This window comes from Lagenorhynchus albirostris, chromosome 2 (assembly GCF_949774975.1).
Source record: "Lagenorhynchus albirostris chromosome 2, mLagAlb1.1, whole genome shotgun sequence".
Classification (NCBI taxonomy): domain Eukaryota; kingdom Metazoa; phylum Chordata; class Mammalia; order Artiodactyla; family Delphinidae; genus Lagenorhynchus; species Lagenorhynchus albirostris.
In genome coordinates this window covers 167795217-167821405 of record NC_083096.1, presented here as the reverse complement: position 1 = coordinate 167821405, position 26189 = coordinate 167795217, and the positions used below count along the sequence as shown (strand labels likewise).

Below are 26189 nucleotides of genomic sequence, written 5' to 3'. Positions count from 1 at the left end.
GGAATTGCTGGACCATGTGGTAGTTTTGTGTTTAATTTTTTCAGAAACTGCTATACCGTTTTCTGCAACCAGTTGCATCATTTTACACTCCCACCAGTGACGCACAACAGTTCCAATTTCTCCATATTTTTGCCAACACTTGTTATTTTCTGGCTTTTGTTTTTTGATAATAGCCATCCTAATGATTATGAAGTGGTATCTCACTGTGGTTTTAATTTGCATTGCCCTAGTGCTTAGTAATTTTGAATATCTTTCATGTCTTATTGGCCATTTGTATATCTTCTTTGGAAAAACGTCTATTCAAGTCCTTTGCCCATTTTTGCTGAGGTTTTTTTTTTTTTTTTTGGTCACCTCAAAAGAATGGTATTAGAAGTGAGGAGTAGAAGAACGAAAGGAATTACTTTCTTTGCTCTGCATTCAAGAGACTTGGCAAGTTATCCCCCTTCTATTTTTTTATAAAACATAAGGCTATAAGCAATCCATATAGAAACTCTAAGAAGAAAGCTACAACATGCTTTTTGGTAGAAAATAATTTGATGTACAAATTTATTTATTTGATTGTATTAAAGAAAGCAGGGCAGAATCACATTCATTTTCTTCATAGTATCACTGTAAACAGACTGAATTTCAGAGCTCTTAGTTTGCTTTGGAAACTTCTAAGAAGCTGATTATTAGCAGCCTAGGAAGCACTTTCCTTCCCCTCCAGGATCTCCTGCTCCTGGGGGTAGGTGGGAGTAACTGGTCACATTTGATGCTAAATAAATAGCATGTGGTGGATTTTGCCAAATCCTTTTCAGCTCCTCCCATAGGCAACGGGATGACTTGGCTTATTCTTGATCTGAAGTCATTTGAGTAAACAAGCAGGTTATGAAACACAGAATGGAGTGAAGTTTCCATCGTAGATAATTCCCAAAGTTAGGATGAGCTTAACTGCTCAATCCCTTCTGCTGATCAGAGAGAGAGATGCTAGCAATCGATCTCAGATCTTTGATCCTGTGAGACATCAGCGTAACGTAATTCCTTCCTTTTATTAAAATGCGTTGGAAAAGAGATGTGTGAGTAGACAAGAGTAGTTTGTTACAGTGATGGTACTGTAAGAGGAAAGTCAAAGTGTAGGCAGTGTCCCTTTCTGGTTGAACTCCAATGATCACTCCACTCCTGTCAGCTTTACAGTCCAAGCAAACTCAGTCGGAAGAGCAGAGGGTGGTAACTGGGGCAGGTACACGAGGAGACCTTTACCTGGATTTGGGGACCACTTCAGATACTTTTCGATTCCCAGCATTGTTACCTGCAGAAAGCAAAAGGGAATGGAAAAAACATTAATGCACTGATGGGCACAGAATGTGGCCTGAACATGGTGAGAAACAACTATGCTGGGCCATGGCAGGGAAGACAGTCCAAAAGGGGAATAAATATTGGAGAAACCTGGGGAAGGAAGGAAGAATTAGAGAAGACTTGCCAATTCCTTTACAAAAAGTTACATCTCTGACAAGACTGACTGAGGCTCTTTACCTCTGTAGTCGAAGTAGTTATGGGGGATTTAAGGCTTAAGATTCCATCTTCTGGCCAGTGTAGGAAAATGGCATAAACAGCTGATCCTTTTGAGGTATACCTGGGAAAAAAGAAACATCACTGTCAAAGATACCTGGCTTATTACCCTGCCACATGACCTTATACGTTCCCCTTTCAATTATCCACCAATTCCAAGACCTTCAGTCTGTCACTGCTACAAGGAAGCACTAATAACTCGATACCAATTAAGGTCTGTGGGAAGAAAGCAGCCCTGGAAGATTCTTTCTGGTGATATCTTCCATTTTCTCTCTCTACAGGTCTGACCCCATCGGTCATTTACTACACAACATCCTAAAGGAGTTGTGTCTAAGTTTTCTTTAAAAAATTTGTAACTCTTATACTAGTTACCTCACACTGAAGCCATTTGCCTCATCATTCAACTCATTCTTTGACTCCAAATCCATATGAAAAGTCAAGGATATAACAAGGGCAAGGTGTGCAACGAAGACAAATCTGGGTTTTTGTTTTTAATTTAAAAATTTTTTTTTATTTTTTAATTTTTGGCCACCCAACACAGCTTGCGGGATCTTAGTTCCCCAACCGGGGAACGAACCCTGGCCCATGGCAGTGAAAGCGCAGAGTCCTAACCACTGGACCGCCAGGGAATTCCCAAGACAAGCTTGTTGTTCTGAGATTTCACCATGCTTAAAGAAGAGGGTGAAAATCACTACATAGAAACTCATCCAGAACGGAAGGATGAACGTGTTTCCCCTGACCCAGAGACCCCTGCTCTCTGGTATAACATTTACAGAGGTCTTTCACTGAGCAGTTAGTTTGTGCCTGGCACTCTGATGATACTTTACATATGTTATCTCATTTAACCCTCACACTCTAGGAAGTTACGTATCATCACCCCATCTTGCCGTTGAAAGACACTGAAGCGCAAGATCAAATAACTAGATCCACAATCCAAGTATGAATCATGACTTCTCCATTTAGTAGCGCTGTAATTCTAGGCAAGTGATATTCCTGCCCTGAGTCTGCTTTCTCACTTGTAACCTGATAATGATAGTATCAACTTGGTGGGATGATTGAGGGGATGAAATTAGGGGAAAGAATTTAGAGGGAAGCCTGCATATTGTGAATGTCGTGCAAATATCAGCTATTAGTATTTTTAGGAGGTGGGGTAACATTGTCAAGCAAGTTGACTGACACTTTGTAGCTCTTTCTTTTTTCACCAAGCCTTCGGCCTCCCTTACTAGTCAAAGATACCCTGGGGCCTAAAACATAAACCTGGGCACAAATTTAATAGCAAAAGGACCGCTTTTGCATTTCCTCAAGATGACTCCCAGCCTGGCTTGTACCACTGTGGACCCAAGGAGATGCCAGCTCAGGGTGGGGCCACATCCCACTCCTGCACGTAACAGAAGACTAGACTCACCACACAGAGGTCGTGTTTTTTTCCAATTGTACCCTCCATTGTTTGGAGGCATAGATAGCCTCCCCATTGATGCTCAGCCACTTCCCAACAGCAAGAAGCCTTTCTTGGAAGATGGGAGCAATCAGTCCATCTTTAGTTGGTCCAACGTTGAGAAGATAGTTGCCTCCCAAACTTACTGTCTGAATCAGTTCCTGGAGAGAAAAGAAACAAGGAAATCCCAGCTCTGAATGTCAAGACTGGAGAAATGCTTAGAACACACAGATGAAGGGAAGAAAAGGAATCTAGGCTACATTCTCCCTCTGTTTTGTGAATAGCCTTTACCCTTTGGAAAAATACTATATATTTTTGTCGTTATAAAAGCAGGATAGGCTTATGTGAGAAAATTTTAAAATCCTGCCACAAGGTGGAGAAATATATTAACTCGAATTCCAGGGAGTATCACAGGCACTTCCCTATGAACCGGCACCTGCTGTGGTGCCGTGTGCAGTGGGAAGGGTCGTGTGTCAGAAGCACAGACTGTGAGCAGGGAACTGAAAACAAAGCACTTGGCCATGAAGGAATCCCATGGAGCCATCCAGAGAGAAAACAGGGATCAGAGAGGACAGATTTAGAGCAGCTGCTGTGGAGACTCTGGGGAGGTAGAAAAGATCTGATGAATTTCAGGGCACTTTGTATGTGGTGGGCTATATAAGTGTGTATGTTGCCCCTTCAGGAAAACATGCTGTAAAGAGATATGTTCTTTAAGATTTTTGGAGGGAGACGCGTGTGTGTTTTAGTGTGACCTCAAACGGTAGCACTTCAAGGCAGCCCAGAAAAATTAAGGCTACATACAGAATACTTTAAAAAGGAGGTTTTGTTACAGTACCCCAAAGACACCACACCATTAACTTTTTTTTTTTTTGGTGGTACGTGGGCCTCTCACTGTTGTGGCCTCTCCCGTTGTGGAGCACTGGCTCCGAACGCGCAGGCTCAGCGGCCATGGCTCACGGGCCCAGACGCTCCGCGGCATGTGGGATCTTCCCGGACCGGGGCACGAACCCGTGTCCCCTGCATCGGCAGGTGGACTCTCAACCACTGCGCCACCAGGGAAGCCCCACACCATTAACTTTTGATGTTTCCTTTTGGTGTTTTTCCTATGCAGTTAATTCTATATAGTTGTGATACTACACCAACCCTCTAAGCATTAATCCATGTTACATTCAGAAACATTTTAATAGTTAAGGAAAATCCCTAAATCTATGTAATTACTCCTTTATGGTTGCAAGAAATTGAAACAACCCAAATGTCAAACTGAAAATAATCCTGGGAAGAACATCTCTGTACAGAACTCTTCTTAATTATACCTAGTTCCTTAGGACAGGTTTTATGAGTGTGTTCAATAACCCTAAAGGGATCTATCAGCCTGCACTTCCATCCACAGTGCTTCCACCACTCTTAGTCAGAAGGTAGTTAACAAATCACTACCTCACAGGTACTCTTACCGAAATGATTTGAGATTCACTTGCGATGTCAGCCATTGCCATGTTGCGACGATAGCCCCAGGACAGCTTGTCTATTGAGGTGCACATCTCCCACTTGTGATCTGGCAAGGTCTCTGGCTTGAATTTATCTTGACAGTTGTAGTATCCTCCATGGCGACAGGAACAGTTCTGACCCCATCGGTCATTTACTACGACAACATCCTAAAGGAGGAAGGAGTACCGGGGTCATCAGGGGTAAAATCACTTAGGTTCCTTACGTAACACAGTTTGATGTATTAGGTGCTTACTTGGAAGCAAGAAGCAGACTTAGTCGAGAGCAGTGTTTCTTTTTTTAAAATTTTATTTTACTTTTGGCTGTGTTGGATCTTCATTGCTGTGCGCGGGCTTTCTCTAGTCGCGGAGAGCGGGGGTTACTCTTCACTGTGGTGTGCAGGCTCTAGGTGTGCGGGATTCAGTAGCTGTGGCACGCAGGCTCAGTAGTTGTAGCTCACGGGCTCTAGAGCACAGGCTCTGTAGTTGTGGCGCGCGGGCTTAGTTGCTCTGCGGCATGTGAGATCTGCCCGGGCCAGGGATCAAACCGTGTCCCCTGCATTGGCAGGCAGATTCTTAACCACTGTGCCACCAGGGAAGCCCAAGAGCAGTGTTTCTTAACTGGGGGCCATTTTGCCCTGGACAAGACTTTTAGCAAAATCTAGAGACAGTTGTTTTGGTTGTCACAACTGGGGCGGGGGTGGGGGGGTGCTACTGCCACCTAGTGGGTGGAGACCAGGGATGCTTCTAAACATCTTAACAACATACAGGACAGTCCCCTCACAACAAAGAAATATCCAGCCCGGAATGTCAATAGTACCGAGGCTGAGAAACCCTGGCCTAGCAATGTGTAATGTCAGAGCTGGAATGGCCTGTTTAAATAATCTAGTAAACCACTTATTCTATCAGAGGAGAAATGGAGAGGAGACTTGCCCGAGGTCACAACCCCAGGCAGAGTTTCAGAAAGCTGGGCCTGTGAATCAGGTATTTAAACCCAGCCCAGGATGCTTTCCACTATACAACCCTGACTTTCTTTACTTAGGTAAGAAAAAATCAAACATTCTTTTCCCTTCCCTCAAGGTTTTGCTGAACTTTGAGAAATCCTTACATGGAATAACCTAATGTAAATGTTTACTACTACTATAAGGGACTTCCCTGGCCATCCAGTGATTAACAAGCCACCTTCCAATGGAGGGGATGCAGGTTCGATCCCTGGTCGGGGAACTAAGATCCCACGTGCTGTGGGTCAACTAAGCCCGTGTGCCCTAGAGCTCGCACACCACAACTAGAGAGCCCACGTGCCACAACTACTGAGCCTGTGCACCACAACCAAGACCTGATGCAGCCAAATAAATAAATAAATAAGTGTTTTTAAAAAAATACTACTATGAGGCTCATACTGGGTTATCTAGGGTAAAAAAAACACAGTTCTTGCCCTCAGAAATCCAGCAGAGAGTAGCTGAGGAGACAGATATGTGAAAAATTATAATGTGACATCACAGCAGAGTTAGGGATGAACATAAACAGGGAACACCGATCCAGGAGTGTTTCTTGCTTCTTCCAGGAAAGAATATAAATTGCCAGGAGGCAGATTTAGTTTACATTGCACCAATACTTACTATGCGCCTAACTGGGCCAAGTACTGTTCGTGGGGTTGGGGACACAGCAGTGAACAGACCCAAACGCTTGCCCTCACAAAGCTGACACTTCAGTGAGGGAGACAGATAGTAAAGAGGCAAATGATATCTGAAATATGTTAGGCCAGTATCAATATCTTAGTGGTAAGAGAAAGATAAAGCAAAGAAAGACATACAGTGTGACAGGGGCATGCTGCAATTTTAGATAGGGTGACGGGGAAGGTGACCTCCCAGGGAACACCTGCGGAGAGCTCAGGAGTGAGCCACGTGGGAACTAGAGAGAATGGAGAATAAGGAGAAGGGACTATTTCTCCTAAAAGTACTTTCCTAACATGAGTGTATCTCCAAAACAACCCTCTTTCCCAATGCGTGAGAAAGCATTCAGAACAAGAGTGGGTAGAACGGGGTCTGTGGTGTCCCACCCAAGGATCCACAACGGAGCCACCCCAGCCTGAGGACCATCGGGGAAGAAGCACAATACTGTGCCACTAGAGGTCCCCACACATCTTGCAAGTCCCAGAAAACCAATCTGAATTTGCTTCAATTTGTCACATAGGATCCTTCCTTTTTTCTTTCTCTCCATTTTCTGAATTTAGTAATATTTACCCAATGAGATCCTTAGAGGTTTATGAATCTACCAAGAAAGCTCAGTTCAAACTGGTCTTACACTTAGATTTTTCTTTAAAATCCACAACAAATCTAGAATATGTAAAATTTTTGAAATTTGCTATAGTGAAGATTAAGATGTCTGCTGCTTTGTAAGTGTATTGAAATACAAACTTTAAATGGGTAGCTATCGTGCAGTGTAATAGTGTTGATTATGGGGGAGAGGACAAGGTAGGCAAAGTTCCCTCAGGAATTTGGAGGGACTCCCCTGGTGGCACAGTGGTTAAGAATCCGCCTGCCAATGCAGGGGACACAGGTTCAAGTCCTGGCCCGGGAAAATTCCACATGCCATCCACGGCAACTAAGGCCGTGCGCCACAACTACAGAGCCTGTGTTCTAGAGCCCATGAGCCACAACTACTGAGGCCGTGAGCCACAGCTACTGAGCCCGTGTGCCACAACTACTGAAGCCCACACGCCTAGAGCCCGTGCTCCACAACAAGAGAAGCCACCGCAATGAGAAGCCCATGCACCGCAACCAAGAGTAGCCCCTGCTTGCCTCAATTAGAGAAAGCTGGGGTTGGCAATGAAGACCCAACACAGCCAAAAAAATAAAATAAGTTAATTAATTTTAAAAAAAAAGAATTTGGAATATAAGGGAAATGAAATTTCCCCTTAAGAGTTAAACTACATAATCAACATAAGAGTAGGTGAAGTCATAGATATTCACATTTTATTCTTATCGTTTAATTTTACATGTTTTTTATATTAATTTTTGGGGTGGTTTTCTTATTTATAATGTCTGTTTACTTAATAGTTTATTTTCTCTATGGTGGTCTGGGACTTCTCCATACTATTTCTAGCCTACTTAAATTTAAGAAGATTTAAAACTATCTAGTAAAAATCAAGAATTAAAGGAGAAGAAGAGGGCTTCCCCGGTGGCGTAGTGGTTGGGAGTCCGCCTGCCGATGCGGGGGACGCGGGTTCGTGCCCCGGTCCGGGAGGATCCCGCGTGCCGCGGAGCGGCTGGGCCCGTGAGCCGTGGTCGCTGGGCCTGCGCGTCCGGAGTCTGTGCTCCGCGATGGGAGAGGCCACAGCAGTGAGAGGCTCGCGTACCGCAAAAAAAAAAAAAAAAAAAAAAAAAAAGGAGAAGAAGAAAGATTATACTCCAAGTAAGGGGCCAAAAAAGAATTAATGGAGAAACCTTTAACATCCACTAAGTTCCCCGATCCCTACCACGCCCACGTTGATATTACTATTTACTATTGTTGCTGTGGTCATTATTGTTATTACTCCGGATCTCGGTTCCTCACATTTTTTTTTATCATAACAGAAAAATAAGAGATAAGTCATATAATCATGTACCTTAACTGGGCTATCATTGTAGAGCCAAGCAAGAAAATTTGTAGAGTTCCAGTAAGTATCAGGACACTCCCACTCTCCATCAGACCAAATCAAGTCAGGTTTGTACCTGAGAGACAAGCAATGAGAACAATGTTTACTCTCTGAATTCATTCATAGTAAAGTCTTACGGATCTATCTTTGCAACAAATATTTAAAAATTAATTTTCTCCTATTTGGAAAGTACCAAAAGACTACTGCAATGCAGAGAAGGTGGAAAACTAAAGAGACAAAAATGACAACACAGACACACACACAAGCCCCTTAGCTAACACAACCACTGTTTAATACACAGCACTTTGGTGTATTTCTTCCTAATCTTTTTCTTTTTAATGTCTTAACTTAAAAAGTAGAGCTGTAATCAGTGTGTATACAATTTGGTTTCCTTCCGGCAACTAATTCCAATGAAAAGAGTGGTGGTCCAGAACTATAGGATTAATGTTTCTGCTTTTAAGATGTATTAGAGCTTGAACTGTTCCGCCAAATGCATTTTTGGGGACAACTACCCAAAACTTTGACTATGAAAATCTATTGAATTCACTTGAGCCACAGTTGCATCTTTCACATATTATTACTCTGAGCCCTATGAGGTGTGAGTGTGTGTGTGTATTTATAACTATAAGGTAAGCATTATTATTCCCACTTTAGAAAGCTAGAACCTAATGCTCAGTAGGGTACTCTGCTTTAGGTGACAAAGCTGGTAAGTAACAGGAGCTGGAACCCACATGCAAGTCTGCCTGATGCCTAATCGTGTGCTGTACTCCGTAACTACTTAGGATAGCAGCTTGATTCCAGGAAAATGACTGCCTGTCTGAGAGGTGAGAGAAGCACTGCTGGTCTGTGTTCCACTGTGTACGAGAAACTGTACTAGGCACTTTATACTCATTACCTCATTCACTCTCAAGACAACCCTGTGATGTATAAACAGATAAAGAAACTGAGTTCTAGAAAGATGAAGTCGTTTTTTCAAGGCTATACAGTCAGTAAGAAAAAAGAACTAGATTTCTGACTTAAAGCCTATGCTGATCTCTTACAACTGTACTATTTCCTTAGAGAAGTCATCTGGATGCAAGGAGTTTTTTTTGTCTTCTGGTCTACAATGGGAGTCCAGGCAGAGATGGCTGCCTCTTAATCTTTAAAGGTCCACCATCCTCTAGGAGGCCCCAGAAGCAAGAAGGGCAAACTCAGAATAAAACGTGGTGAAGACTAGGGACAAATGCCAAAGTGAAAGTCATCATTTTAAGAATAATGGCAATAACAACACCATTATTCTGTACCAGGCATAGTGACAAATACTTTTCACATACTATGCTGAGCCCTACACAGAAGGCATTATTATCCCCACTTCACAGAGTAAGAATCTGAGGCTCAGAAGGGTGACCTGTTTAAGGTCTGTAAGTAACTAGAGCCAGGATTCAAATACAAATCTGCCAGATGCCAAATCCTCTTCAGGGTCCGTTAGACTATGTTGCCCTTCTTCAAGGTCCAGACAAAGAAAATAGCATGTAAGGAGGGAACTGAAGTTTTGACTTACTACCATCCTCAGTTTTGTTTGTTTCAATTTATAGAGGCAATATGACCATATTATGAAAGTTCTGAAAAGTAGGAAGAAAAAATATATTTTGTCTTAACACAACCACTACTTTTACTATTTTGATGTCCTACCCCTTTTCCCCTTCCCGTCAACTTAACAGTATCCTATAAGAAGCTCAGGTGTCATTGCTGAAGGTCATAAGGCCAAAAAAATTTCTGTTTTGTACCTGCTAACAAGGTCATATAGCTCTGGCATTGTTTTTGCATGGACAAAATGCTGTGTTTTGAAGCCATTTTTCTTATCACGTAGGTAGAGAGGATGGAACCATTCTAACAGTGAGTGATAGAGTCCATAGCGTATGTTCCTTAAACAGAAAAACAGGACAGCAACTGTCATTAAGCAAAGAAAAAATAATTTATTTTAAGAAAAATCAGTTGCAGCATTTTTACGTCTCAGTGAAACTTATCCATAGGGCATGCAGAGGGGCAGGATCCACAACCTTTTCCTTAAATTATCTCATCATTCACTTAAGCAAAATGATTGGGCTTACTATGCTTTTGATAATACACATAACAAATTATTTTCATACATAAATATCTTAACACCAAATGTCATTTAAACCATCTTTTGTCTTTTAAGTCAATTATCTCAATAACATGTAGTCCTATTAAAAAATGTTTTCTGTCAATCGTAAGAACACATATGGAAGAGATACTAGAAAATAGAGACAAGTATAAAGAATAACTAAAATCTTATCACTTAAATAATCATTAGTAACATTTTCTGTGTAGCTGAATTAATTAGTATAGGTTTATTGTTTCATATAAGATTTATTAATAGTTCTTAACGTGAGCAGAAGCAAGAAGAACTACAATCCTGCAGCCTGTGGAACAAAAACCACATTCACAGAGACAGACAAGATGAAAAGGCAGAGGGCTAGGTACCAGATGAAGGAATAGGATAAAACCCCAGAAAAACAACTAAATGAAGTGGAGATAGGAAACCTTCCAGAAAAAGAATTCAGAATAATGACAGTGAAATGATCCAGGACCTCGGAAAAGGAATGGAGGCAAAGATCAAGAAGATGGAAGAAATGTTTAATAAAGATCTAGAAGAATTAAAGAACAAACAAACAGAGATGAACAATACAATAACTGAAATGAAAAATACACTAGAAGGAATCAATAGCAGAATAACTGAGGCCGAAGAATGGATAAGTGACCTGGAAGACAGAATGGTGGAATTCACTGCTGCAGAACAGAATAAAGAAAAGAGGATGAAAAGAAATGAAGACAGCCTAAGAGACCTCTGGGCCAACATTAAACGCAACAACATTCACATTATACGGGTCCCAGAAGGAGAAGAGAGAGAGAAAGGACACGAGAAAATATTTCAAGAGATTACAGTTGAAAACTTCCCTAACATGAGAAAGGAAATACCCACCCAAGTACAGGAAGCGCAGAGTCCCAGGCAGGATAAACCCAAGGAGAAACACGTGGAGACACATAGTAATCAAACTGACAAAAATTAAAGACAAAGAAAAATTATTGAAAGCAATAAGGGAAAAACGACAAACAACATACAAGGGAACTCCCAGAAGGTTAACAGCTGATTTCTCAGCAGAAACTCTACAAGCCAGAAGGGAGTGGCATGATACATTTAAAGTGATGAAAGGGAAGAATCTACAACCAAGATTACTCTACCCAGCAAGGATCTCATTCAGACTCTATGGAGAAATCAAAAGCTTTACAGACAAGCAAAAGCTGAGAGAATTCAGCACCACCAAACCAGCTCTACAACAAATGCTAAAGGAACTTCTCTAAGTGGGAAACACGAGAGAAGAAAAGGACCTACAAAAATAAACCCAAAACAATTAAGAAAATGGTCATAGGTACATACATACTGATAATTACCTTAAACGTGAATGGATTAAATGCTCCAACCAAGAGACACAGGCTTGCTGAATGGATACAAAAACAAGATCCATATATATACTGTCTACAAGAGACCCACTTCAGACTTAGGGACACATACAGACTGAAAGTGAGGGGATGGAAAAAGATATTCCATGCAAATGGAAATCAAAAGAAAGCCAGAGTAGCAATACTCATATAAGATAAAATAGACTTTAAGAATGTTACAAGAGACAAGGAAGGACACTACATAATGATCAAGGGATCAATCCAAGAAGAAGATATAACAATTATAACTATATATGCACCCAACACAGGAGCACCTCAATACATAAGGCAACTGCTAACAGCTATAAAAGAGGAAATTGACAGTAATACAATAATAGTGGGGGACTTTAATACCTCACTTACATCAATGGACAGATCATCCAAACAGAAAATTAATAAGGAAACACAAGCTTTAAATGACACAATAGACCAGATAGATTTAATTGATATTTATAGGACATTCCATCCAAAAACAGCAGATTACACTTTCTTCTCAAGTGCGCACGGAACATTCTCCAGGATAGATCACATCTTGGGTCACAAATCAAGCCTCAGTAAATTTAAGAAAATTGAAATCATATCATCTTTTCTGACCAGAACACTATGAGATTAGAAATAAATTACAGGGAAAAATACGTAAAAAACACAAACACCTGGAGGCTAAACAATACGTTACTAAATAACCAAGAGATCACTGAAGAAATCAAAGAGGAAATCAAAAAATACCTAGAGACAAATGACAACGAAAACATGACGATCCAAAACCTATGGGATGCAGTAAAAGCAGTTCTAAGAGGGAAGTTTATAGCAATACAAGCCTACCTCAAGAGACAAGAAAAATCTCAAATAAACAATCTACACTTACACCTAAAGGAACTAGAGAAAGAAGAACAAACAAAACCGAAAGTTAGTAGAAGGAAAGAAATCATAAAGATCAGAGCAGAAATAAATGAAATAGAAACAAAGAAAACAATAGCAAAGATCAATAAAACTAAAAGCTGGTTCTTTGAGAAGATAAACCATAAGTCAGACTCATCAAGAAAAAGAGGGAGAGGACTCAAATCAATAAAATTAGAAATGAAAAAGTAGAAGTTACAACAGACATTGCAGAAATACAAAGCATCCTAAGAGACTACTACAAGCAACTCTATGCCAATAAAATGGACAACCTGGAAGAAATGGACAAATTCTTAGAAAGGTATAACCTTCCAAGACTGAACCAGGAAGAAATAGAAAATATGAACAGACCAATCACAAGTAATGAAATTGAAACTGTGATTAAAAATCTTCCAACAGGGCTTCCCTGGTGGCGCAGTGGTTGAGAGTCCGCCTGCCGATGCAGGGGACACGGGTTCGTGCCCCGGTCTGGGAAGATCCCACATGCCACGGAGTGGCTGGGCCCGTGAGCCATGGCTGCTGAGCCTGCGCGTCCGGAGCCTGTGCTCTGCAACGGGAGAGGCCACAACAGTGAGAGGCCCACGTATTGCAAAAAAAAAAAAAAAAAACTTCCAACAAACAAAAGTCCAGGACCAGATGGCTTCATAGGTGAATTCTATCAAACATTTAGAGAAGAGCTAACACCCATCCTTCTTAACCTGTTCCAAAAAATTGCAGAGGAAGGAACACTCCCAAACTCATTCTATGAGGCCACCATTACCCTGATACCAAAAGCAGACAAAGATACTAAAAAAAAAGAAAATTACAGACCAATATCACTGATGAATATAGAGGCAAAAATCCTCAACAAAATACTAGCAAACAGAATCCAACAACACATTAAAAGGATTATACACCATGATCAAGTGGGATTTATCCCAAGGATGCAAGCATTCTTCAATATAGGCAAATCAATCAATGTGATACACCATATTAACAAACTGAAGAATAAAAACCATATGATCATCTCAGCAGATGCAGAAAAAGCTTTTGACAAAATTCAACACCCATTTATGATAAAAAACTCTCCAGAATGTGGGCATAAAGGGAACCTACCACAACATAATAAAGGCCATATACGACAAACCCACAGCAAACATGATTCTCAACGGTGAAAAACTGAAAGCATTTCCTCTAAGATCAGGAACAAGACACGGATGCCCATTCTCGCCACTCTTATTCAACATAGTTTTGGAAGTCCTAGCCACGAAAATCAGAGAAGAAAAAGAAGTATAAGGAATACAGGGCTTCCCTGGTGGCGCAGTGGTTGAGAGTCCAACTGCCGATAAAGGGGACACGGGTTCATGCCCCAGTCCGGGAAGATCCCACATGCCGCGGAGCAGCTAGGCCCGTGAGCCATGGCCGCTGAGCCTGCGCATCCGGAGCCTGTGCTCCGCAACAGGAGAGGCCACAACAGTGAGAGGCCCGTGTACGGCAAAAAAAACCAAAACAAAAACGAATACAAATTGGAAAAGAAGTAAAACTGTCACTGTTTGCAGATGACATGATACTATACATAGAGAATCCTAAAGATGCCACCAGAAAACTACCAGAGCTAATCAATGAACTTGGTAAAGTTGTAGTATACAAAATTAATGCACAGAAATCTCTTGCATTCTTATCACTAATGATGAAAAATCTGAAAGAGAAATTAAGGAAACACTCCCATTTACCACTGCAACAAAAAGAATAAAATACCTAGGAATAAACCTACCTAGGGAGACAAAAGACCTGTATGCAGAAAACTGTAAGACACTGTTGAAAGAAATTAAAGATGATACCAACAGATGGAGAGATATACCATGTTCTTGGATTGGAATAATCAATATTGTGAAAATGACTATACTGCCCAAAGCAAACTACAGATTCAATGCAATCCCTATCAAATTCCCAATGGCATTTTTTACAGGACTAGAACAAAAAATCCTAAAATCTGTAGGGAGACACAAAAGACCCCGAATAGCCAAAGCGGTCTTGAGGGAAAAAAACGGAGCTGGAGGAATCAGACTCCCTGACTTCAGACTATACTACAAAGCTACAGTAATCAAGACAGTATGGTACTGGCACGTAAAACAGAAATATAGGTCAACGGAACAGGATAGAAAGCCCAGGGATAAACCCACGCACCTATGGTCAACTAATCTATGACAAAGGAGGCAAGGATATACAATGGAGAAAAGACAGTCTCTTCAATAAGTGGTGCTGGGAAAACTGGACAGCTACATGTAAAAGAATGAAATTATAACACTCCCTAACACCATACACAAAAATGAACTCAAAATGGATTAGAGACCTAAATGTAAGACTGGACACTATAAAACTCTTAGAGGAAAACATAGGAAGAACACTCTTTGACATATATCACAGCAAGATCTTTTTCGATCCACCTCCTAGAGTAATGGAAATAAAAACAAAAATAAACAAATGGGACCTAACGAAACTTAAAAGCTTTTGCAAAGCAAAGGAAACTACAAACAAGACAAAAAGACAACCCTCAGAATGGGAGAAAATATTTGCAAACGAATCAACGGACAAAGGATTAATCTCCAAAATACATAAACAGCTCACGCAGCTCAATATTAAAAAAACAAACAACCCAATCCAAAAATAGGCAGAAGACCTACATAGACATTTCTCCAAAGAAGACATAGAGATGGCCAAGAAGCCCATGAAAAGCTGCTCAACATCACTAACTATTAGAGAAATTCAAATCAAAACTACAATAAGGTATCACCTCACACCAGTTAGAATGGGCATCATCAGAAAAATCTACAAACAACAAATGCTGGAGAGGGTGTGGAGAAAAGGGAACTCTCTTGCACTCTTGGTGGGAATGTAAATTGATACAGCCACTATGGAGAACAGTATGGAGGTTCCTTAAAAAACTAAAAATAGAATTACCATATAACCCAGCAATCCCACCACAGGGCATATACCCAGAGAAAACCATAATTCAAAAAGACACATGCACCCTAATGTTCATTGCAGCACTATTTACAATACCCAGGTCATGGAAGCAACCTAAATGCCCATCGACAGACGAATGGATAAAGAAGATGTGGTACATATATACAGTGGAATATTACTCAGCCATAAAAAGGAACGAAATTGGGTAATTTGCAGAGACGTGGATGGATCTAGAGACTGTCATACAGAGTGAAGTATGTCAGAAAGAGAAAACAGATATCGTATATTAACACATATATGTGGAACCTAGAAAAATGGTACAGATGAACCGGTTTGCAGGGCAGAAATAGACACACAGATGTAGAGAACAAACGTATGGACACCAAGGGGGTAAAGTGGCGGGTAGGTAGTGCGATGAATTGGGAGATTGGGATTGACATATGTACACTAATATGTATAAAATGGATAACTTATGAGAACGTGCCGTATAAAAAAATAAAATTCTAAAAAAAAAAAAATAGTTCTTAACGTTCCCCAAATGAAATACGGTTAAAGTGACCTATTTTCATATACAATAAAGCTTGTTTTGAGTTAAGAATAGTGAGTGTTTTGGAAATGCTATAATACAAGTAAGAAGTAAATGTAATATTGCAATGGCACAGATAAGACAGAAACAATTGAAGTTAAGTATTTCATCACGTGATTCACGGACTAAAGAAAGAAGGTAAAAATCAAGGATCTTAGAGTCCAGATCTAATCAACACCTCAGAGTCTTACAGCAGGACTATTAGCAGAGCACAGCAGTGGGAAACTGAATATTTAACCGGTGACATAAGTCAGCAAATGCTTTCTCAATGGACCAGATATTTGAGGCTTTGCAGGCCTTGCGATCTCTATCCCAGCTCTGCAATTGTAGCTTGAAAGCAGCCAGAGACAATGCATAAATGAATGGGCACAACTGTGTTCCAGTCAAACTTTACTTATACAAACAGGCAGCTGGTCTACCCCTTAAATAGGACATCAAGTTTGCCAAATCACAACAGAGCTGAGATTGGGCATGACACAAATACCACTTTTCCTCCTTAGAGGCAAACATACCCAGAAATATAGGATCCAAACCCAAAATACCTGGGTTCAAATCCCACCTCTGCCATTTCCCAGCATTTTGATCCTGGGAAGTTACTTTTTATTAAGTGGCAAATATTAGAAAACATTAATTAGAATCAACAGGGTGGCTCCTTATCTCACTTTTTGCCCTTTTCAGTTCTCTCTTGATCTACTATTCATCTAACCCTTCCCTGAATGCCTGCAAAGCTCTGTGTTGACAGCTAAGGAGGATAGAGAGAGGAGAGGCCCAACCGTGGCCCCCATCAGATACTGGAAAAGGCCTGGGGTTGGTAGCCTTTCCAGAAAAAATCCTTTGCAGAAGGCAAATGAAGCATTGGGGTCTACGCTGGGTATCCTTCACCTAAGCAGACAGGGCTGTGAACTTCTCTGATGGTGTCACCTTTGGTCATATGAAAACTGCCAAGCATCAAACACTGCTAAGGCCAGAAGCCCTTCAAGGTACTGGTTAAATGCAAACTTAGAAAACACACAAGAGTAGAGAAGGCACGGCACATTGGATGGCTAGATCAAAAGTGATGATGGAGTAATCATCTGTGGACACACACCTATTTCGGATGGCTGTTCCCAACTCACCAACCAGATCACGATGGGGCCCCAGATCCTCAGAGTTCCAGTTCCAGGACACAGGACTTGGCCAGTTGGTGAAGCCTTCATGATGCTTTGTTGTCAGGACTACGTACCTGTCGACATTGAAACCATATGAACAAAGGAAGTGGGCAGTGGGCCACCGGCACGAACTTACCTGGTACGCCTGGGGCTTTTAAAATGGTTGGGAGAACTTGACTACAGGAAATGTATGGTTGAACCTTGAACAACGTCGGGGTGAGGGGTGCCAACCCCCTGTGCAGAAGAAAATCCATGTATAACTTTTGACTCCCCGAAAACTTAACTACTAATAGCCTACTCTTGACTGGAAGCCTTAGCAATAACATAAATGATTGATTAATGCCCATTCTGGGGGACTTCCCTGGCAGTCCGGTGGTTAAGACTCTGAGCTTCCAATGCAGGGGGCACAGGTTCGATCCCTGGTCGGGGAACTAAGATCCTGCATGCCATGCAGTGTGGACAAAAACAAACAAACAAACAAAAAACCCCACCCATTTTGTAGGTTATATGTATTATGTACTGTGTTAATACAATAATGTAAGCTAGAGAAAAGAAAATGTTTTTAAGAAAATCATAAAATACATTTATAGTACTGTATTTATTGATACTATAAGTTTACATTGTCTGTTTACAAGAGGAACCACCTGTCAGTACCTACATCAATATTATCTTACATGATACAAAACACTGCAGATGTTATAATTATTATTAAAACTAGATATAAAAAGTGAAAAGCTAATGTGAAAAAGAAATTCATATTTATTTGTAGGTATAACAATTTGTGCATTGATAATAAAGAAGCAGCAATATGACTGCTTTTCAGTAGCCTAGTGTAATCGATATGATTGCTTCATGATAGCCTAGCCGATACACTAATGAATGAATCATTATAAAATTTTTATGGCCTATGGTATTATACTCCTATTCATAACACAGTATTGGAAACATTGTTACATTAAAAAAAAACACACTTGCCTGTGATGATAGGCCGATACACAGTTTATCCAATTATGAGAGGGTAGAGGGGAGGGCATACTGTATGGTAATGTAATTCTTTGAAAGCAAAGTTTTAAAACAGTAAGAAAACTGATACATTGGTAATTTTTTATTGTGTCACTTACCATATGCTTATGTAAGGATTGGCTACTCACTTCCATGCCAATCTTGCATATGATGTTCTACGTGATGCATACTCAGGCAATGACAACGATGATGATGACACAAAAACGTTTCATACAGTTCTTGCCATCCAGTTCTTAGGTTTTCACATGAAGACACATACTCACACAGCAGATACATTTATTAACTGTATGGCATAATGATTATTCACCGTTCATTAAGTGGAAGTAGATCATCATAAAGGTCTTCATGGTGAGTAGGTTGAAGAGGAAGAGGAGGGGTGGGTCTTGCTGTCTCAGGGTGGCAGAGGCAGAAGAGGTGGACGGGGAGGCAGGAGAGGCAGGAATTCAGTGTAATGCTATGGAAATACATTGCAATTTCTGTCTGCCTTTTCTGTTTTTACATTTCTCTAAAAATAACTTCTACATGATACCAATCCTTCTTCCACTATTTGCTTTTTTTGTTTGTTTGTTTTTATTTTTTGGCTGCACTGCTTGACATGTGGGATCTTAGTTCTCAGACCAGGGATCAAACCTGTGCTCCCTGCATTGGAGGGGTAACCACGGGACCACCAGGGAAGTCCTCACTGTTTGCTCTAGTTTCAGTGCTCATATCATAGAAGGGTCCATGTGGTAAAAGAAGTCAAAAGCTGTCTTGAGTAATCAGAATCCTTCTGCTAGATTATCTAACGTCAATCTCTCTTCTGGCACTGCTTCTTCTACATCTCCTTCCTCTGCACTTGCTCAGAAGCACTCATCTCCATCAAGCTGTCCTCTGTTAATTCCTCAGGTGTGATGTTTATTAGCTCCTGAATTTCTCCAAGATCCACATCTTGAAACCCTTCACCCTGCATCTTTTTTTTTTTTTTTGGCCACATTCGGTCTTTGTTGCTGCGCACGGGCTTTCTCTAGTTGCGGTGAGCGGGTGCTACTCTTTGTTGCGGCACGCAGGCTTCTCATCGCGGTGGTTTCTCTTGTTGTAGAGCACGGGCTTCAGGTGTGAGGGCTTCAGTAGTTGTGGCGCGTGGCCTTAGTTGCTCCACGGCATGTGGGATCTTCCCAGACCAGGGCTCAATCCTGTGTCCCCTGCTTTGGCAGGCGGATTCTTAACCACTGCGCCACCAGGGAAGCCCTCCCCCCTCCCCCCTCCCCCATCTTTTTTGCCGTATCCACATCTCTTTCATGATTTCCTTGATTGGCTCTGTTATAAATCCCATGAGGTCATGCAAAATATCTGGACACAGTTTTCTCCAGCAGGAATTTATTGTTTGGGGCTTGACGGCTTTCATAGCTTTTTCTATAACAACAATGGTATCTTCAGTGCTGTAATCCTTCCAGACTTTCATGATGTTATCTATATTGGGGTTCTCTTCCACAGCATTGACAATCCTTTTCATAGAGTACCATGTGTAATGAGCCTTAAAGGTCCTTATGACCCCCAAAGATCTAGAGGTTGAATTCGAGATGTTGTGTCTGGGGGCAAGTAGACCACTTTGATGCTTTTGGTGTTGAACTCTTGGGGTTCTAGGTTGCCAGGGGCATTTTCCAATATTAAAAGAACTTTAAAAGGCAGTCCCTGGGCTTCCCTGGTGGCACAGTGGTTGAGAGTCCGCCTGCCGATGCAAGGGACACGGGTTCGTGCCCTGGTCCGGGAAGATCCCACATGCCGCAGAGCGGCTAGGCCCGTGAGCTATGGCCGCTGAGCCTGCGCGTCTGGAGCCTGTGCTCTGCAATGGGAGAGGCCACAACAGTGAGAGGCCCGCGTACCGCAAAAAAAAAAAAAAAAAAAAAAAATTAAGCTGTTTGTTTTACCAAGCCCATATGAATTGCCTCTCATTCACAGAGGGGAGAAAAGGCAAGTGTTGAAATAACAAGCAAATCACTCACCATTTCATTTACTTTTATGGCAGAAAAACAGCTGGTGCTCACATGTGACAATTTAATCACTGGCCGATGTGGAGTGCTCAAGACTTTAAGGTCTAGACAGTATTTCAGACTCTGTGGATCACAGTCCTCTCTGTGGCATACTCTTCTTCTACTTTTTTTTTTAATTAATTTATTTTTGGCTGTGTTGGGTCTTCATTGCTGCACGCGGGCTTTCTCTAGTTGCGGTGAGCGGGGGCTACTCTTCATTGTGGTGCGCGGGCTTCTCATTGCGGTGGTTTCTCTTGCTGCGGAGCATGGGCTCTAGGCGCGCGGGCTTCAGTAGTTGTAGCACGCGGACTCAGTAGTTGTGGCTCGCAGGCTCTAAAGCACAGGCTCAGTAGTTGTGGCGCACAGCTTAGTTGCTCTGTGGCATGTGGGATCTTCCTGGACCAGGGCTCGAACCCATGTCCCCTGCATTGGCAGGCGGATTCTTAACCACTGTGCCACCAGGGAAGCCCCTCTTCTTCTACTTTTTAAAAACAACCCCTTAAAATGTAAAAATCCTTCTCATCTCAAGAAACTCACCAAAATGGGCAGAGGACCAATCCCTCTGGCCATGGTTGCAGACCTCTGGTGTGGTGGAAAGAACCTTCACCTTAGAGTCACGGGATTTGGAGTCTAGGACATTAGTTCCCTTCTTCTGTCTGGGCCAGTCATCTTGTCCATAGCAAGGGCATCTTGTCCTGGACAAAGGATGTCTCCCAGATTTTAACTTCTTCATTTGAAAATTATGGATTTCTAAGGCTTCTGGAAGACAATGAACTCCTCCTTTGTTTGTTCAAGGCTTATATTCCCATACACTTAATTGCAAACACTAAATGTCAGTTGTAATTTCTATTTAGTACAAGAGAACTTAAAGTCCAAGAGAAACTAAAACCTGGAAGACAGGTGAGGAGACAAAGTAAGGGTGGAAGACTGCCCTAAGCCAGGAGGCGGGAAACCTACCTGCCTTCATTCGTACTCTCCTCCAACCCACTTCCTGCCCAGCAGCCTCAGAGTCATCATTCCTTGACTTAATACCTGCAACATCCTGTCTTCAAGGATGATTCCTTCAGGACTAGCCCCAGCCTTCAACAACCTTGTGAGTCCTTGCCTCTCTCTTCCCAGCCCCAGTGCTCTCTCTGCACTTTCAGTTCTCTGAACCATTCACAAGCAAGTTGCAACAGTTCTCAAAACGATTCTGACATTTCTTGAGCACTCTCTATGTGCAAGGCATTGAGAAGAGCAGCTGAAAGAGAATCTGTATTGTTGCCCAAATACACTGCACGCCAGAACTCCCTTCCCTTCGGGACATATTAAAGCTGAAAGGAGGAACACAATCCCTGTCTACAACCATGGAAGGAGGCGGTAGGGAGGTAAAATGCCTTGTTCAAGTTCACAGCTGAACTAGGATCAGACTCCATACCACCGGCTTAAAATCCTGCAATCCTGATTGCCTTGTTGACCCGGAAGGGACATTAGGTATCACTTAGCTCAGTCTTCTCAATATTCAGGTGCAGACACTGTGGGCTTTGCAGTCCATCACCAACCGGAAACCTTTATTTCCTTCTAATCCTCAACCAGACGCACCTTCTTAGGATCAGGCGTGCCATATTCAATTCTGTATCCTTCAGGAGGCAAAACACAGTACCCCCGGTATCTTAAGTCAGACGGACACCTGTGTGACCCGGCAAGTCGCCTAGCCTTCCCCGCTCGGTTTTCACCTGCCTAAGCCCCCTCCCGGCGCTCGGGTCAGCCCTAGCCGGGGAAGGGGAGCCCCGCCCGCCCCGCGCGGCGGCACTCACTTCGCCCCGGCGGCCTCGAACAGGTTGGCCCAGCTGTCCGGGTGGAAGAAGCGCGCAGTGAATCTTGGCCCGAAGTCGCCATAGGTGAAATTGGGCGGGTAGTTCTCCTTCATGAAACTCTCGTACTGTGGCAGCTTTTCGCCCTTCCAATGCCACCAGAACCACTCACTTCCCCAGGCCGGCACCGAAAACACGCCCCAGTGCACAAACACTCCAAATTTGGCCTCGTCGAACCAGGCCGGCAGCGGCCGGGAGTCCAGACTCGGCCAGTCTGCGGTGTAGCGACGCGGAGGGTCGGTGCAGCGCGGAGGGTGGGTGCAGGGCGGAGCCCGCACCGCGCCGAGCACCAGCAGCAGCAACAGCTTCGCGCCCACCACCCGCAACTTCATCTCGGGATTTGGCACAGCCGTCTTGGAGCCGCACCGTCGCCACTGAACGCGCAAGTGCGGGGCGCGTGGCCCCGCCCACCCTAACTAATGATTGGCTCGGAAGGAAAAGGGGTGGGTCAACCCAGGCTGCTTGGCTACCGAGCGTCTTCCCCTCCTGGTGGGCGGTCCCTACCACCACTGGCTCTCAAAGGGAGAAAGGTGCGAGGAGGATGGGGGTGTGACCGATGATTGAAAACTTTGGAATTCACTGCCGGTGAAATCGAGGGGGTGTGGAAGGCCCGGTGTGTGCAGAGAACTGGGACTGGTCCATTTTGCCGTTGGCAGCTGTGGGGGACTTTTTGAGCTGTAGTATGGAAGAACAAGTCAGGAGGCAGGAATACCAGATGGACGGGCATTGTAACAGCCCTGGCAGAAATGACGGGGCAGAAGGACGATGGGAAGAAGCATTATAAGGGGAGAGGTGGGAGGAAAGTGGGCGCTGAAAGAGGAAGAACAGGTGTGACCATTTTGCCTGTCTAATAAATATTTTTTGAACTTGCTTTGGGAATTTTGAGGCAATTCAAAGAGCTTAACATCTAGTTGGAAAAACAAGACCCATGCACAGGCTACGACGAAGGAATATTTTTAGAGTAACAGCGTGAGAAATTCGAGAGCCTCAGGCCCAAAGAGTGCCTTGTGTGAACCTTGTCTGGTAGGGAGGTCACCAAATTCCTCTACAGTTGGTAGAGGCTGTGCCTGCGCAAACAGGCGGTGAGGCTGTCAGGTGTGGGAAGTCTAATGACTCCCCCGTGGCACAGCTGGTACCTACATATTAGTGAGAACTGCTGCAGGTAAGAGTTGGAAGGAACTTTGGAGACCCTCGACACTATCCCCTTCTTTACCTTTACCATTTTATGGAAGAGGAAACTGAGACCCAGAGAGGGGATTGGAGTTGCCCAAGATCATGCAACTAGTTTGGATCAGAGGTGGGACCAGAACCCAGGTATCCAGATGCAGAATCTATGTCTCTCAAATGCTGCTTCTCTCTTGCACCCCAGGAGGTGCAAGAGAAACTGACAAAAGCTATGTCGACAGAAGCAAGCACTTCCTCATTCTAGGAGTGATAAAGAAACACAGTGGCTGTTGCTGAATGAACAGTCATTTTCTTTATTTTCCGTTACTTCCTCTGCAAGATTATATTGTAATATTGTCCACAACAGCAAGCCCAGACACCTAACACAAGCAAACAAACAAAACAACAACAACAAAAACATTCGTACACATCTTGTAGTGATCAGGGTAATGGTCTCTGATGTTACAGAACTCATCTTGGGGGAGATAAAATAGGACACCATGACCTTCATTTCTCCTTAGCCTCATAATCAAAATGTAAATCTGTAGGGGCAGGTGAGAGGCATTGCAATAGGGTGGAAAAACTGGAAGTTGGGAAACCTAGGTTTCTTGCATTGGATGCCACCTTGTTGGGTCTCCTTGGGCGAGTCTTGTCCACTCTCTGGTCCCACTTCCTCATCTAAACAATGAGAGCAGTTCTCTGTGATACCTGAGGTCCCCTTTCTCCCTTGCTCTCCCCCTCCATAAACTCTAAGCAGAAATAGAGTGTGATTGTGAAAGGAGAGAGGAAGAAAGTGTGGAAGTGCATTTAATTCAATGATTTTTAAACTCTAGTTTAAAACTCTAGTTTTATTCATTAAACAGATGTTTACTGAGTATCAATTTATGCCAGGCACTTGGGCATTTTCTTTGCTGAAATGAGATAGGACCCCACCAATGAATAAAGAAAGGCATGCCCCAAATTTAAGGAGCCACATATCCACCTTTAAAAAATCATCCAATTTCTTTGCCTTACAAAAATTTGGGTTAAAATAAAATTCGATTTTCCAAAATGTAATCTAAAGCTTTTCAGAAGCAGCTCAGTTTTCAGAAGCAGCTCAGCCACAGATGTTGATCAGCCCCTTTAAGACTCTATGCTGGGTCTTCACGTAACGCTGGGAACTGAGAGATAAACATGGAGCTCATCTTGTGGGGGAAGACAAGCCAGTGACTCCCACTTAACACAGTCCATGAGATGTGCTGTAAGAGAGGGTTGAAATTTGTCCTTGGGGGCTGTACTGGGTTGAAGCATGTCCCCCAAAACTTCATGTCTGCTTGAATCCTGTGAATGTTACCTTCTTTGGAAGTAGAGTCTTTGGAGATGTAATTTGTTAAATTAAGATGAGGTCATACTGGATTACAGTGTGCCTTAATCCAATGATTGGTGTCCTTAAAAGAAGACACCAAGAGAAAAGACCTAAATGTAAGATGGAAAACCATAAAACTCCTAGAAGAAAACATAGGCAGAACACTCTCTGACATAAATCGTAGCAATATTTTTTTGAATTTGTCTCCTAAGGCAAAGGAAATAAAAGCAAAAATAAATGGGATCTAATTAAACTTAAAAGCTTTTGCACAGCAAAGGAAACCATCAACAAAATGAAAAGAAAACCTACTGAATGGGAGAAAATATTTACAAATGATATGACTGATAAGGGGTTAATATCCAAAATATATAAACAGCTCATACAACTCAATATAAAAAAAGGAAAACAACCTGATTAAAAATGGTCAGAAGACCTGAATAGACATTTTTCCAGAGAAGACATACATATGGCCATCAGGCACATGAAAAGATGCTCAACATTGCTACTTATTAGAGAAATGCAAATCAAAAGCACAATGAGATATCACCTCACACCAGTCAGGATGACCATCATCAAAAAGAACACAAACAACAAATGTTGGCAAAGGATGTGGAGAGAAAGGAACCCTTGTACGCTGATGGTGGGAATGTAAATTGGTGCAGCCACTATGGAAAACAGTATGGAGGTTCCTCAGAAAACTAAAAATAGAGCTACCATATGATACAGCAATTCCACTCCTGGGCATATATCCAAAGAAAATGAAAACACTAATTCGAAAAGATACATGAATCCCAATGTTCATAGCAGCATTACTTATAACAGCCAAGAGATGGAAGCAATGTAAGTGCCCATCAAGGGATGAATGGATAAAGAGGATGTGATATACATACATATATATATATATATATATATATATATATATGAAATGGAATACTACTCAGTCATTAAAAAAGAATAAATTCCTGCCATGTACAACAATATGGATGGACCTGGAGGGTATTATGCTAAGTGAAATAAGTCAGACAGAGAAACACAAATAGTGTATGTTATCATTTATATGTGGGCTCTAAAAAAATAAAACAAATGAATGAACATAACAAAACAAAAACAGACTCACAGATATAGAGAACAAACTAGTGGTTACCGGTGGGGAGAGAGAAGGGGGAGGGGCAAGATAGGGGTGGGTGTTAAGAGGTACAAACTACTATGCATAAAATAAATAAGCTACAAGGATATATTGTACATCACAGGGAATATAGCCAATATTTATAATAAGTAAAGGGAGTATAATCTATAAAAACGTTGAATCACTATGTTGTTGTTGGTTTTTTGTTTTGCGGTACGCGGGCCTCTCACTGTTGTGGCCTCTCCCGTTGCGGAGCACAGGCTCCGGACGCGCAGGCTCAGTGGCCATGGCTCACGGGCCCAGCCGCTCTGCAGCATGTGGGATCTTCCCAGACCCGGGCACGAACCCGTGTCCCCTGCATCAGCAGGCAGACTCTCAACCACTGTGCCACCAGGGAAGCCCGAATCACTATGTTTTATACCTGAAACTAATATAACATTGTAACTCAGCTATACCTCAATTTAAAAAAAAGGAAGACACCTGGAGATAA

General features: G+C 42.4%; 1 protein-coding gene across 1 annotated transcript; it reads right to left on the bottom strand.

Annotated features, from left to right (window-relative positions):
* Positions 1-529: 529 nt before the first annotated feature.
* Positions 530-22437, bottom strand: FUCA1 (alpha-L-fucosidase 1). Its single transcript, XM_060141108.1, has 8 exons — positions 22008-22437; positions 17119-17253; positions 9868-10005; positions 8072-8177; positions 4435-4635; positions 2954-3144; positions 1513-1612; positions 530-1288 (listed from the first exon to the last, which is right to left on the bottom strand). The coding sequence occupies exons 1-8, from the start codon at positions 22394-22396 to the stop codon at positions 1148-1150; spliced, it is 1401 nt and encodes a 466-aa protein (XP_059997091.1). The 5' UTR covers positions 22397-22437; the 3' UTR covers positions 530-1147.
* Between the last annotated feature and the right edge of the window lie 3752 nt (positions 22438-26189).

Excerpts from the sequence above, each read along its gene's own strand:
- FUCA1 (XM_060141108.1), bottom strand. The coding sequence starts at position 22,396 with ATGAAGTTGCGGGTGGTGGGCGCGAAGCTGTTGCTGCTGCTGGTGCTC. Across the intron at positions 17,254-22,007 it reads TTCGAGGCCGCCGGGGCGAA|GTACGTAGTCCTGACAACAA; the intron begins GTGAGTGCCGCC and ends CAATGTCGACAG. Across the intron at positions 10,006-17,118 it reads GGAACAGCCATCCGAAATAG|GAACATACGCTATGGACTCT; the intron begins GTGTGTGTCCAC and ends TTTCTGTTTAAG.